The sequence below is a fragment of the Tachypleus tridentatus genome, chromosome 10 (assembly GCF_004210375.1).
Source record: "Tachypleus tridentatus isolate NWPU-2018 chromosome 10, ASM421037v1, whole genome shotgun sequence".
Taxonomy (NCBI): domain Eukaryota; kingdom Metazoa; phylum Arthropoda; class Merostomata; order Xiphosura; family Limulidae; genus Tachypleus; species Tachypleus tridentatus.
The window spans coordinates 8,121,225-8,135,874 of record NC_134834.1 but is presented as its reverse complement, the minus strand read 5'-3'; the positions used below and the strand labels follow the sequence as shown (position 1 = coordinate 8,135,874).

Sequence of the window (14,650 nt, the reverse complement as noted above, 5' to 3'; positions counted from 1 at the left end):
TGGCTTGGAATCCTTTGGTTTATTACTACTTTGAGTGAAGAGGCAAAACAAGGAATGTTTGGGACTCTATTTGTAGATAAATTCATCATAACAGAGAAAAGACGTGTGTCAGGAATGATCTGGGAAGAGGTGGGTTAAAGGAAGACAAATGTTATGTCTGGAAAGAAATACTAGTTGGAGATCTTTAAAAAAAATTAGAACCAACTTTGAAGTAAGACAGTGAAACAAATTTAGACAGGGAGTTGCAAAGTAGAAGTAATGGACAAAAGGACCTATTGGTGAAGGGGAGGGGTGGTGATTAGTGGCACTGCCAAAGCTTAACCACTAGTTACACCAGCTCTGCTTTGTTTAACAGCATCCTGGGCCAGAAGAAAGGGAAGATTATTCTAGAAGGAAGAGAATGTTAAGATGGATGTTTGGAAAGAGAAAGAACAACAAGCAAAGAAATTAATAAACAAATTGGAAAACGTACGATCACAGAAAACACACAAAAATTACTAGTGAAAAGTAACAAAGAAGAGAGAAGACCACTGAGCACATGAGCAAAGAAGTAAACAATACAATCGACAGTTGTAAGAAAAACAAGACTAGCCTAATGTTTTATATGTGGGAAAAGGAAAAAAAAACAAAGTTAAACTCCAAGCATTTCAAAGAATATTCATTTGTAAGTTAACTTAAAAATCTGTACTGGACATAGAATGTTGAAGTTTACAGTTTTTATTGACAAGAAAAATAAATTTATAATGTTAACACTTATTCACAAACTATGCTATTGTTTAACAAAATGTATTTTAAAATACATGTACAACATGAAAACTTGTCATGATACACAAGTAACAACTGATTCAAACTTTAACAGGTGTAAGAGAGTTGTAAAGCTTCGTAACTGCTGTTGTAACCATCTGTTGTAACACCTCATCTTCCTCGCACTTTACTTCTTGATTACGAAGATTGATGTTGACACATTTCCCATCTACAGTCACAAACATTCGGTCTCCTTTCACGATTTTACTTACGGCCTCATCTCCAAACATGTCGGCTAGCATCTCCATCAAGCACTCCGTAAAATGCATCTTGTCTAGTTTCATAATTGGTGGAATGACTTTCGGGGAAATGCCAGCACTATCAGCTTTAAGAATGACTGTGACAACAGCGTCAGCATACATGTCATTCACAGGACTAGCATTCCATTCAAGAGTCACCATGTCGACTCCCTGAATTACAAGAATTTTCCTGAAAACCCTAAGAGCCTTCTTTCCTTGAACTTCGGTGGCTTCCACATCTCCAGACAACTGGTTCAAGAAAAAGTGTAATAACTGTAAGGTGCCAGTATAATATAAACTCAGCCTCTGGCTGACAGTACTTCTGACCATGTCAGTGTATTTTGACAAGTCTGACGGTGCAAGTAAATGATAACTAAAGTTTCTTTTCACAAGAACTCCTGACAGTCTGTGGCCTTGCTGAGGTGGATCAACTGCAAGAGATCCCATGACCTTAGCTGTCTTCTCACCACGAAAGTACAGCTGCACACTCTGGGTATTTCTTGGATTATGCACTTCAATGTTAGTTTCCACATCGTCCTCGTATTCTCGAATGATGGCAGACTTCAATCTACCCATTTCATTCTGCTCTCCGTGTACTAGTATGAGATGTGGAGGTTTCATTGCACGAACGAATTCGCTGGTTTGTTGATAATCTGTGTGAGCCGAGAAGGAGATGTAGTCCACCGACATCTTGAGTTGCAATTTTTGCCCAGTCATAGTAGTTATTTCTTCTGGTTCTGAAAGAATGTGTTTTGCCAAAGTTCCTTCGACACAGTATCCTGCAATAATAACACCATTTTTGGGATCAGTGCACCAACTTTCAAACAATTCCCTGGAGAGACCACTCTGCATCATTCCGGGGCTTGCCATCACTACGCACGGCCCAACGTCCTCGAAGTGATCGATGCTCTTCAGGTTTGATATGTGTTTGAACACAAACGGGTTACTAATGGCTATCTGACGGCGGATTCGCTCGTTCATGGCGTTAACATATGTCTGATATACTGCCATGCATTTTTTGGCTAAAGAAGAAGCATAATATATGGGAATATCATGGAGTTCAGGATGGTTATTCCAATACTCATCTAAGATCAGTAACAGTTCTTGAGCCCTTCCAAGAGCAAAAACTGGTATCAGGCATCTTCCTCCACGATTTACTATATCGTGTACGAGTCCCGTGAATCTAGCTTCACGTTCTTCTCTTTTTTCATGAATGTGAGTACCATAGGTGGATTCAATGATCAACACATCTGGGTGGACACCCGGAATCTCTGCAGCCATCAGATGTCTGTCTTCCTGTCGTGAAAAGTCACCCGTATACAGAACTTTTACACCTGCAATTTCTATCATGAACATTGCAGCTCCTAGCACATGTCCAGCATTATAACACCAAAATCGTACACCATTCACTTCTTTCTCTTCATGAAAATTAATAGTTTCTATTTTTTCCATACTTGCTTCTAAATCAGCTTCTGAGTACAGCATTTGTTCAGTACCTATATTACTAACCTTGATGTAATCTGCTAAGAGCCAACGGTATATGGCTTTGGTTGCGTGTGTCATAAAACACCTACCTTTAAATGTAGTTTTCTGCAAAAACCATGGCAATGCGCCACAGTGGTCCAAATGAAAATGGCTCACTAGTAACAAATCCACCTCATCTGCTTCAATCAGATCCACAAAAGGAAGGGCGTCCATACCTGACAAACCTGGGTGAATACCACAGTCCATCATTATTCGTTTTCCCTTGAATTCCAGAATTACACATGATCTTCCCACTTCTTGTCCAGCTCCCAAAGGTCTGATAACCAACAAATCACTTTCTTCTGGAGGTACTTGACTTTCGGCTTTACGTTTCGAAGCAGCAGCCATTTTCCGAAGCAAATATTTATGCTGCCCTCTTTAGAGTAAAACTATTACTATAAAAAAATAAATAAATTATATGTGTGTATGTAAATATATATTTATTTATTTATATTGGGTAAGAAATATTCCAATACAAATATGTTAGAATATTTACATGAAATATATCAGTGTCCCAGTATGGGTGAACTGACTCTTGAATTTCAGTCGACTTTGAGGAAAATTTCACACAAACACACAAATTCAAAACATTTCCTTGGTATCACTGGTGTGTTTGTTTATTTGTTTTTGAATTTCGCGCAAAGCTACATAGGGGCTATTTGCACTAGCCGTCCATAATTTAGTAGTGTAAGACTAGAGGAAAGGCCGTTAGTCATCACCACCCACCGCCAACTCTTGGGCTACTCTTTTACCAACGAACAGCGGAATTCATCGTCACATTATAACGCCCCCATGGCTGAAAGGGCGAGCATGTTTAGTGCGACGGAGATTCGAACCCACGACCCTCAGATTATGTGTCGAATGCCTTAATCCACCTGGCCGTGCCAGACTCACCAGTGTGCTGACTATCAAATGTATTTCTTTTGATGTTCATAAATTCAAATGAATCGTCACCTATTACTTGAGATCATGAACACACACAAAGTAATGAACACAAAATATTTTTTATTACATGTTTTCTCAGTAATGCAAAATGTTTAATTAACTACACTAAAAAAGTTATCGTCACTTAAATCGATTTTCTCTAACATGTTAATGAAAACGCTTTAAATACTTTCTGAAATATACGAGGTCTGTTCAAAAAATACGCGGACTGTTTGAATTGCGCGGCTCCAGTTGGTTCCAGGGGAATCCACTTGGTGTCGCTAGGTTTGCACAGATCAGCTAATTACGACGCCATTTCCCGATTGCAGATATCTTCATTTGTGTATTAGCTACGCGGTTTTAAAAGAAGTGCGATTTTTTCGTTTGGCGGATTTCAGAATGAATGACCTGAAGGAGCAACGACTTTCTGTGAAATTTTGTGTTAAACTTGGAAAATCTGCGACTGAAACTTTTGCAATGGCTTACGGTGATGTTTCTACAAAGCGTACGGCATGTTTCAAGTGGCATGAACGTTTTAAGGATGGTCGACAGTCCATTGAAGATGATGATCGTCCTGGACGTCCTTCCACGTCAACTGACGACCCACACGTCGACAAAATCAACTCCTTGGTGCGGGCAAATCGACGTCTGACTGTCAGGGAGCTTGCTGAAGAGTGTGGGATATCAGTTGGATCTTGTTACGAGATTTTGACCGAAAAATTGAAGATGCACCACACTGCTGCGAAATTTGTGCTTCAGAACTCGTGAGTTTTTGGCCAAACACTCGATTACTGTTCTTCCCCACCTCCCCTACTCACCTGACCTTGCTCCTTGCGATTGTTTCGTGTTCCCCAAACTCAAAAGACCCTTGAAAGGAAGAAGATTTGAAACGATTCCCGAGATTAAGGCAAATGCGACGAAGGAGCTGGAGGACATTACAAAAGAAGCGTACCAGGACTGTTTCAACAAGTGGAAACACCATTGGGATAAGTGTGTGCGTTGGGAGGAGAGTACTTTGAAGGGGTCCCAGACCTGTAACTTCTAAATAAAGTACATTTTGTTTTATGACGTCAGTCCGCGTTTTTTGAACAGCCCTTGTATATGGTTTAGTGATTTAAGCTATTTATAATAACTAATAAGGTGACAAAGAAAAGCACAATTTCTAGTTAACTTGAAAAAAAAAGGCTGACAATAATTCCTTTATGACACTAAAACATGTTAATTTACGAACTTCGTTGCGATGTTTGTTCGATTTAATAAAATTAAAAGTGGTATGTAGCAGACTTTCTATTATGCTTCACATTTCGTTATCAGTGCTCACTGTGGTTTTGTTTATTGTTTTGTTTTTAAGATCATTAAACACTAGGTTATTTTTCGAAATACTTTGATTGTTAAAGTGAGGTTAAACAATTTATATTATCAGGGTTAATTATTTTGTTTAAGTCAAATCCTTTCTGTGTCTTTACAAGAGGCTATTTACACCTAGCTATCCATAATTTTGAAGTGTCAAACTGACAAAAACCAGATAGTAAATATAAACTTTATAATAATTATTACAAAATTATATTAATTGGTATTAAAATTATTCGTATTAGTTCAGTATTTTAGGATGGAAATATAAACTTCAGGAAGCTAAGTTTGTCTCATCTCACCAGGTTAATACTTGAACAAGACAAGAGAGAGAGAGTGAAGCAGATGAAGGTTTAAATAATAATTATAAATCTATTAAAGTAAGGGTTTTTACTTCTATTTAACACCATTCAACATTGTTTTATAATAATTATTAAAAGGGTGGTGGTTGAAAGTCTACACAAGTAGAAAGAGTGGTTTGTTTGCTCCACAACATTTGTTTTATGTCTAAATATTGAGGATTAATGTCTTTCAACCACTTGTTTCACTAGAGAAAAGCAGTTGAAATTGAAACATTGTGAGTTTAAAAACTCAACTCCCAGCTTTTAATCAGTTGAAATTGAAACATTGTGAGTTTAAAAACTCAACTCCTAGCTCTTAATCAGTTGAAATTGAAACATTGTGAGTTTAAAAACTCAACTCCTAGCTCTTAATCAGTTAAAATTGAAAAATTGTGAGTTTAAGAACTCAACTCCTAGCTCTTAATCAGTTGAAATTGAAACATTGTGAGTTTAAGAACTCAACTCCTAGCTCTTAATCAGTTGAAATTGAAACATTATGAGTTTAAGAACTCAACTCCTAGCTTTTAATCAGTTGAAATTGAAACATTATGAGTTTAAAAACTCAACTCCTAACTCTTAATCAGTTGAAATTGAAACATTATGAGTTTAAAAACTCAACTCCTAACTCTTAATCAGTTGAAATTGAAACATTGTGAGTTTAAAAACTCAACTCCTAGCTCTTAATCAGTTGAAATTGAAACATTGTGAGTTTAAAAACTCAACTCCTAGCTCTTAATCAGTTGAAACTGAAACATTGTGAGTTTAAGAACTCAACTCCTAGCTCTTAATCAGTTGAAATTGAAACATTGTGAGTTTAAAAACTCAACTTCTAGCTCTTAATTAGTTGAAATTGAAACATTATGAGTTTAAAAACTCAACTCCTAGCTTTTAATCAGTTGAAACTGAAACATTGTGGGTTTAAGAACTCAACTCCTAACTCTTAATTTAATCTTCTCTGGCTGCAAACTGGTTCGACATCTGCGTTTGGATTATGTCGAATAGACGGAATATCTCCAATGCTTTTAAGAGCTGTGACCGGTAATAAAAGATGTTTTTCGATTTTTAAGTCTCATTGTGAACGTTCTGGCTTTGATTTGTGGGTTTATATATATGCAAATACAATCAATATTTACGAAAATAAGTGTTACAGAATTAACCAGATTGAGCAAGTGCAGTATAACTGTTATCAGGTTTATTCAACTTATTTACAAATCAGTGTTTTAGACAAGTATTAATAATACAGCATTATCTCTTTTAATTTTGTAGTACAATTGTTTATTTAAATTTTTATCATTTCATTAATATTATTAGTTTATTTCAACTGTCTCTACTGTCATTCATAAGGTGTCTGGTATAACTTTGTTGTTCGAATTCCATTATTGAACATGCTGTATCTTTCAGCCGTGGGGGCGTTATAATGTTACGGTCAATCCCACTATTCGTTAGTAAAAGAGTATCCCAAGGTGTTGATGGTGTATGCTGTTGACTTGCTGCCTTCCCTCTACAATATCACTTTTAAATTAGGGGCAACTAGTTATGAATGTCCTAAATTTGCTTCGTGCGAAATCTGACAAACAAACATTCATAACAAATGGCGAACTAATTTTCTTGTTTCTGAAGTGTGTTGTACAACCGTAGCGCCATCGGTAGAAAACAATAATAATTTGAAGAGTCCGTGAGTGCAAGCAAAGGGTTGTATGATATCAATCATAGTAGTTCTGTCATATCCAGTGCTGACGCATACTACCGAGGTTTATCAGGTTGACTGAAATGCAATAAACATAGTATTGGTCTAGGCGCTATATGTGTTGTTATAAGCAACATATTTAATTTTGAATTTATTTTTTTAGTTAGAGAACTAATGACATACAGATCATGAATTCAGTTGTATGTTTTTTATAGGCTTAGGCCTACATTAATTCGATTATGTCTTTTCAAAGCTTTAGGCCTACAACTGTGCACTAGTGAAGACAACTTGTAGAAACGGTAAAAATTAAATAAACTAATTTGGTTTCATTAGATGGACTAGGTTTCAAATTATTTTTGTTAACTAATTTAAAATAAACCGCCTAACAAACAAAAAGAAGTGAAAAATGTCAGTTTTTACAAGTGACAACTGTTAATCGTGAATGAAGTTAAAGTGAATTGTAAGATTAATCAATTTTATAAAATTAATTGAATCGAATTAATAACACAACATTACTTATTTTACGTTATATACAGTTGAATTGCAACTAAACACTTTGTACTTAATGGAAGATATAATTAAAACGATATTTTAGTTATTTAAATATCCAGATTAAAATCTAACTTGTAAAATTTAAATATGGTGAAGAGTTCTGTTAATCCGAAACTTCATTATGGTAAATAAAAGATAACTCAGAACATATAACTATGCACATTTGGACTATTTCATCACCCAAAGTTCACCCATAAAATATAAAAGTTCAGCCACCAGACATAGTGGCCTGGCATGGCCAAGCGCGTAAGGCGTGCGACTCGTAATCCGAGGGTCGCGGGTTCGCGCCCGCGTCGCGCTAAACATGCTCGCCCTCCCAGCCGTGGGGGTGTATAATGTGACGGTCAATCCCACTATTCGTTGGTAAAAGAGTAGCCCAAGAGTTGGCGGTGGGTGGTGATGACTAGCTGCCTTCCCTCTAGTCTTACACTGCAAAATTAGGGACGGCTAGCACAGATAGCCCTCGAGTAGCTTTGTGCGAAATTCCAAAACAAACAAACAAACAAACAAACCAGACATAGTACACCACTAAATTACTGCATAATCAGTAAATCGCAAGCACGTTCATTTGATAGATAATTTACCTTTAATCTCACGTATGGGAAATGCGACGCCTTGTCACATTTCACACGTGTAATTACGGTTACATTTTCCCATTACGGGACAATTTCAATGCGAAGCGCATGCGCGAGTCTCAAGCAGGGCTTTGTGAAAACACTCATCAGTCACATTTCTAAATCGTGTAAACCTCACTTACCGTTTGTTTGATACAACTTTGCAAGAAGGCTCGTAATAAGGCAACATACCTTATTATTTTAATGTTCACTGCACGGGAAACACTCATTAATAAATTATTCACATTGAAAATAATAAATAACTATATTATTGTCATTCATCTTTCACGTTTGTTTATAATACCACTATAAACGTAAGTCCCAGGCCCAGCATGGCCAGGTGGGTTAAGGCGTTCGACTCGTAATCTGAGGGTCGCAGGTTCAAATCCTCATCGTGCCAGACATGCTCGCCCTTTCATCCGTAGGGGCATTATAATGTAACGGTCGATCCCACTATTTGTTGGTAAAAGAGTAGCCCAAGAGTTAGCGGTGGGTGGTGGTGACTAACTGCCTTCCCTCCAGTCATACACTGCTAAATTAGGGACGGCTAGCACAGCTAGCCCTAATGTAGCTTTGCGCGAAATTGAGAAACAAACATGGGTCCCAAAATGTGAGATACTGTCGACTCTAACTCCCGTAATTCCTCTAACATGCGTCGCAAGCCAAAACTACGAAACGCTTTTCAAATCTTTTAAATTAAAAACATCGTTCTTGATGTGAATGGCCGGTCACCAGAACGTATAAAAAAAATACCTTTATATTAACGAAGAGAGAGAACTAAAATAACAGTTGATATGCATATAAATATGCACCTACAACAACAACCGGGTTCTCGAGACCAGTGTATTCACGTGCCAGGAAAACCAGCTGTTTCGTATCGAGCAGAGTCGAGCATGTTACAAGTTAGTGATAGTTTAGTGTTCTTGTTAATTAAGCCAGGAAACAGCGGTCCGCTCATCCTTAGTGAAAGCCATGTGCTGCGAGGAAGACGAGAAACACTCTCATTGGCTGGTTTAATTCGCCGTCAGCATTGTTGTCAAAGTTACTTTTATAGCATCGATAGACGTGAGACACACGAAGGTCATTGTTGTCATCCGCCCACTACATCAATGAACGTTTTACTAATTTTTAAAATACTGAAATACAGGGCTGGCGCCAGTCTCTTCCAGGTGGAGATGGGGGCCTGGCCATCAAGTTAACAATATCACAAGCGAAGTGGGGCAGCTAGATTGATAAACTGTAACAAAGCCTTCACTTTGTATGTTACACTATATATATTAAGATGTTAACCGATCCTTCACTTTGTATGTTACACTATATATATTAAGATGTTAACTAATCCATCACTTTGTATGTAACATTATATATATTTAGATAGTAATCAACCTTTCAGTTTGTATGTTACACTATACATATTTAGATGTTAACTAATCCTTCACTTTGGAAGTCACACAATATATTTAGATGTTAACTAATCCTTCACTTTGTATGTTACGCTATATATATTTAGATGTTAACTAATCCTTCACTTTGTATGTTACACTATATATATTTAGATGTTAACTAATCCTTCACTTTGGATGTCACACTATATATATTTAGATGTTAACTAATCCTTCACTTTGTATGTTACACTATATATATTTAGATGTTAACTAATCCTTCACTTTGTATGTTACACTATATATATTTAGATGTTAACTAATCCTTCACTTTGGATGTCACATTATATATATTTAGATGTTAACTAATCCTTCACTTTGTATGTTACACTATATATATTTAGATGTTAACTAATCCTTCACTTTGTATGTTACACTATATATATTTAGATGTTAACTAATCCTTCACTTTGTATGTTACACTATATATATTTAGATGTTAACTAATCCTTCACTTTGTATGTTACACTATATATATTGAGATGTTAACTAATCCTTCACTTTGTATGTTACACTATATATATTTAGATGTTAACTAATCCCTCACTTTGTATGTTACACTATATATATTTAGATGTTAACTAATCCCTCACTTTCTATATTACACTATATATATTTAGATATTAACTAATCCTTCACTTTGTATGTTACGCTATATATATTTAGATGTTAACTAATCCTTCACTTTGTATGTTACACTATATATATTTAGATACTAACTGATCCTTCACTTTGTATGTTACACTATATATATTTAGATACTAACTAATCCTTCACTTTGTATGTTACACTATATATATTTAGATGTTAACTAATCCTTCACTTTGTATGTTACACTATATATATTTAGATGTTAACTAATCCTTCACTTTGTATGTTACGCTATATATATTTAGATGTTAACTAATCCTTCACTTTGGATGTCACGCTATATATATTTAGATGTTAACTAATCCTTCACTTTGTATGTTACACTATATATATTTAGATACTAACTAATCCTTCACTTTGTATGTTACACTATATATATTTAGATACTAACCAATCCTTCACTTTGTATGTTACACTATATATATTTAGATGTTAACTAATCCTTCACTTTGTATGTTACACTATATATATTGAGATGTTAACCGATCCTTCACTTTGGATGTCACACTATATAGATTTAGATGTTAACCGATCCTTCACTTTGGATGTCACACTATATATATTTAGATGTTAACTAATCCTTCACTTTGTATGTTACACTATACATATTTAGATGTTAACCAATCCTTCACTTTGTATGTCACACTATATATATTTAGATGTTAACTAATCTTTCACTTGAGATGTCACACTGTATATTTTGATATAGTAACAAATCCTTCACTTGAGAGGTCACATTGTATATTTTGATATAGTAACAAATCCTTCACTTGAGGTGTCACACTGTATATTTTGATATAGTAACAAATCCTTCACTTGAGATGTCACACTGTATATTTTGATATAGTAACAAATCCTTCACTTGAGATGTCACATTGTATATTTTGATATAGTAACAAATCCTTCACTTGAGAGGTCACATTGTATATTTTGATATAGTAACAAATCCTTCACTTGAGAGGTCACACTATAATATAAATTAATTTATATTTAATCCACTTGTACAATAACAGTTTTGTAAACGTGTGTCTGATGTTAATATGTCATATATTGTAATAAAGTCAAATAGTTTTCTAAGTCAAGTTTTGAGTCGTTGTTAAATATTTATCCTTTATAATATTCACATGATATTATTGTGTTTTAATTTAGGTTGATAAACTTTATCTCACGAAACTTTTTACGTTGCGCCAGGTTTTCTTTCTACAAGTACAGGTTTATATCCTGTCAGTTTTAAACAACAGGTTACTAGAAGTTTCATTTTTCGCTTCCTGTATTTTAATTTTATAGTTAATTATTTTCGTCTAGTGATAAGAAACTTAACACACACATCGGGCATCACCATATATGGTTATAGCTTTAAACATTAAGCAACGTCATTTCCTTTGACAAAATAGGAATAAGAAATCACTGGTTGTTGAGTTTTATTGGAAAATACTTTATTTCAAAGTGTAGACAAACCGAGAAATTAATAACAAAATCAGATTGTAATACATTATTATTGGTACAAGATAATTAAAACAGTTAATAGAAAGTAATTAAAATTATACAAAACACGTAGCAAAACCTAAAGGTATTTTAAAAAATTAATTCGATAATACTTCATACGGTTGGTACATAATAAAAAACATGCCACATATTTCTCTCGTAAGTAATACAAAAGCCTTTGGTTTTATTTACCCTTAATTTCGATAACTCTATAGAGACAGGCCTTCATTTAGAGACAAACTTTTATTAATTTTATCGTACGATAAAAATGAAATATTTATTTTTCTTCCAACGATTCAAAATAATCAGCAAATTCGATTGTCAAAAACGAAACCTTTCTCAATCTATTTTACTTGTCTTGTGCTAAACTCGAGCTAAAATTTCAAAAGCTAAAATTAGAAGACTTAATAAACTGACAAATGATGAAGTTTAAATCCAACATGAAACACAAATATTGATCACTGAAACCATTCTACTATTCAGAATCGTGCCTCGATGTCAGTTTCACCCTCTTTCAGTCACAACTCTCCACTTGTTAAAATATTCCGGATGAAACTCCTCCTGGCGGAATTCTTGTGCGTACTGGTACTTTCTCAGGAGTCGTCGATTGTTTATCAATATCATTCTTATCTTCCGAATCTGTGAGATTACAAAAGAAAACTTTCATTTCGTTATGAATATGAGAACAGATACAGCTCGCAATAATGTCTTCAATTGAACTTAATAAAGTGTTTTATGATCCACAAAAGTTCTCGACATCACTGAGAGTTAATTCTGTTGTTTACGCTGGAGAACAATACTGGTTTTAAGGGATCAAAGATTTGTGTAGGTAGCGCCATATCAGATAAAAATTTGTTATCAATACTACACGTAGCTTATGACGAAAAATAAAACACACATAACGAACTTAAATCACACATTATATTCAATTATGTACACTCATATACATTGTAAACAAAATATAATGAATTTAATTTATAACCTAAATAATTCTAACTTACCTTGTTCAGCTTATGTTATAATCTCTAACAATTTATATGTGATAGTTGTTTCTTTGGATTGTAGCAGATTGCCCTAAACATGGGTAGAAACTCGCGTGAAAGTAGAGGGTACCAAGCCAACTATTTTCCAACACACCTTAGTGAGGGGGTATCGTAGCTGTTTATCCAGAGTATTTTAAGATATAAGTTAAGGTCGTTATTTAAAGTAGTCTTTGAGCGAAACCTAGCACAGCTGTAGGTTTACTGCTTCACACCTTCAATTTTAACGACAAGGTTAAAAGTGGGATGCCATTCTTAAACTATGCGTCGATACACTCACGTTAACAGCAAACCCACACGTAAATATTTGTCAAGATGGTCACAGGAAAGTTTCCATTTTCAATTGGATTAATAACATTTATGACACTGATCACTGCTACTTTAAACTACAGAATACTATTTACTGATACTACAGAACACTGATTTACTGAGAGTACAGAACACTGGTTTACTGATACTAGAGAACACTGGTTTACTGATACTACAGAACACTGGTTTACTGATACTACAGAACACTGGTTTACTGATACTACAGAACAGTGGTTTACTGATACTACAGAACACTGGGTCACTGATACTACAGAACACTGGTTTACTGATACTACAGAACACTGGTTTACTGATACTAGAGAACACTGGTTTACTGATACTACAGAACACTGGGTGACTGATACTACAGAACACTGGTTTACTGATACTACAGAACACTGGTTTACTGATACTACAGAACACTGATTTACTGAGAGTACAGAACACTGTTTACTGATACTACACAACACTGGGTTACTGATACTACAGAACACTGGTTTACTGATACTACAGAACACTGGTTTACTGATACTACAGAACACTGGGTTACTGATACTACAGAACACTGGTTTACTGATACTAGACAACACTGGGTTACTGATACTACAGAACACTGGTTTACTGATACTACAGAACACTGGTTTACTGATACTACAGAACACTGGTTTACTGATAGTACAGAACACTGGTTTACTGATACTACAGAACACTGGGTTACTGATACTACAGAACACTGGTTTACCGATACTAGACAACACTGGGTTACTGATACTACAGAACACTGGTTTACTGATACTACAGAACACTGGGTTACAGATACTACAGAACACTGTTTACTGATACTACAGAACACTGGTTTACTGATATTACAGAACACTGGTTTACTGATACTACACAACACTGGGTTACTGATACTACAGAACACTGGTTTACTGATACTACACAACACTGGTTTACTGATACTACAGAACACTGGGTAACAGATACTACAGAACACTGGTTTACTGATACTACACAACACTGGTTTACTGATACTACAGAACACTAGTTTACTGATACTACAGAACACTGATTTACTGATACTACAGAGCACTGAGTTACTGACACTACAGAACACTGGTTTACTGATACTACAGAACACTGGTTACTGATACTACAGAACACTGGTTTACTGACACTACATAACACTGGTTTACTGATACTACACAACACTGGGTTACTTATACTACACAACACTGGTTTACTGATACTACACAACACTGTTTACTGACACTACATAACAATGGTTCACTGATACTACAGAACACTGGTTTACTGATACTACAGAACACTGGTTCACTTATACTACACAAATGGTTTACTGATACTACAGAACACTGGTTTACTGACACTACATAACACTGGTTTACTGATACTACACAACACTGGGTTACTTATACTACACAACACTGGTTTACTGATACTACAGAACACTGAGTTACTGACACTACAGAACAATGGTTCACTGATACTACAGAACACTGGTTTACTGATACTACAGAACACTGGGTAACAGATACTACAGAACACTGGTTTACTGATACTACACAACACTGGTTTACTGATACTACAGAACACTAGTTTACTGATACTACAGAACACTGATTTACTGATACTACAGAGCACTGAGTTACTGACACTACAGAACA

At 35.3% G+C, this 14,650-nt stretch overlaps 2 protein-coding genes across 3 annotated transcripts in view; both read right to left on the bottom strand.

Annotated features, from left to right (window-relative positions):
- On the bottom strand, window positions 1-2,951 carry LOC143228717 (cleavage and polyadenylation specificity factor subunit 3-like). The gene has a single exon (XM_076460007.1). The coding sequence runs from the start codon at window positions 2,913-2,915 to the stop codon at window positions 846-848; it is 2,070 nt and encodes a 689-aa protein (XP_076316122.1). The 5' UTR covers window positions 2,916-2,951; the 3' UTR covers window positions 1-845.
- An 8,596-nt stretch (window positions 2,952-11,547) lies between these two features.
- LOC143228713 (microtubule-associated protein Jupiter-like) overlaps window positions 11,548-14,650 on the bottom strand; it is a 34,348-nt gene continuing 31,245 nt past the window's right edge. For both annotated transcript variants that reach the window (XM_076460003.1, XM_076460002.1), the window contains exon 4: window positions 11,548-12,252. In XM_076460003.1, the coding sequence (XP_076316118.1) occupies window positions 12,149-12,252 (104 nt within the window). In that variant the 3' untranslated portion in view covers window positions 11,548-12,148. The remainder of the gene's footprint in view (window positions 12,253-14,650) is intronic.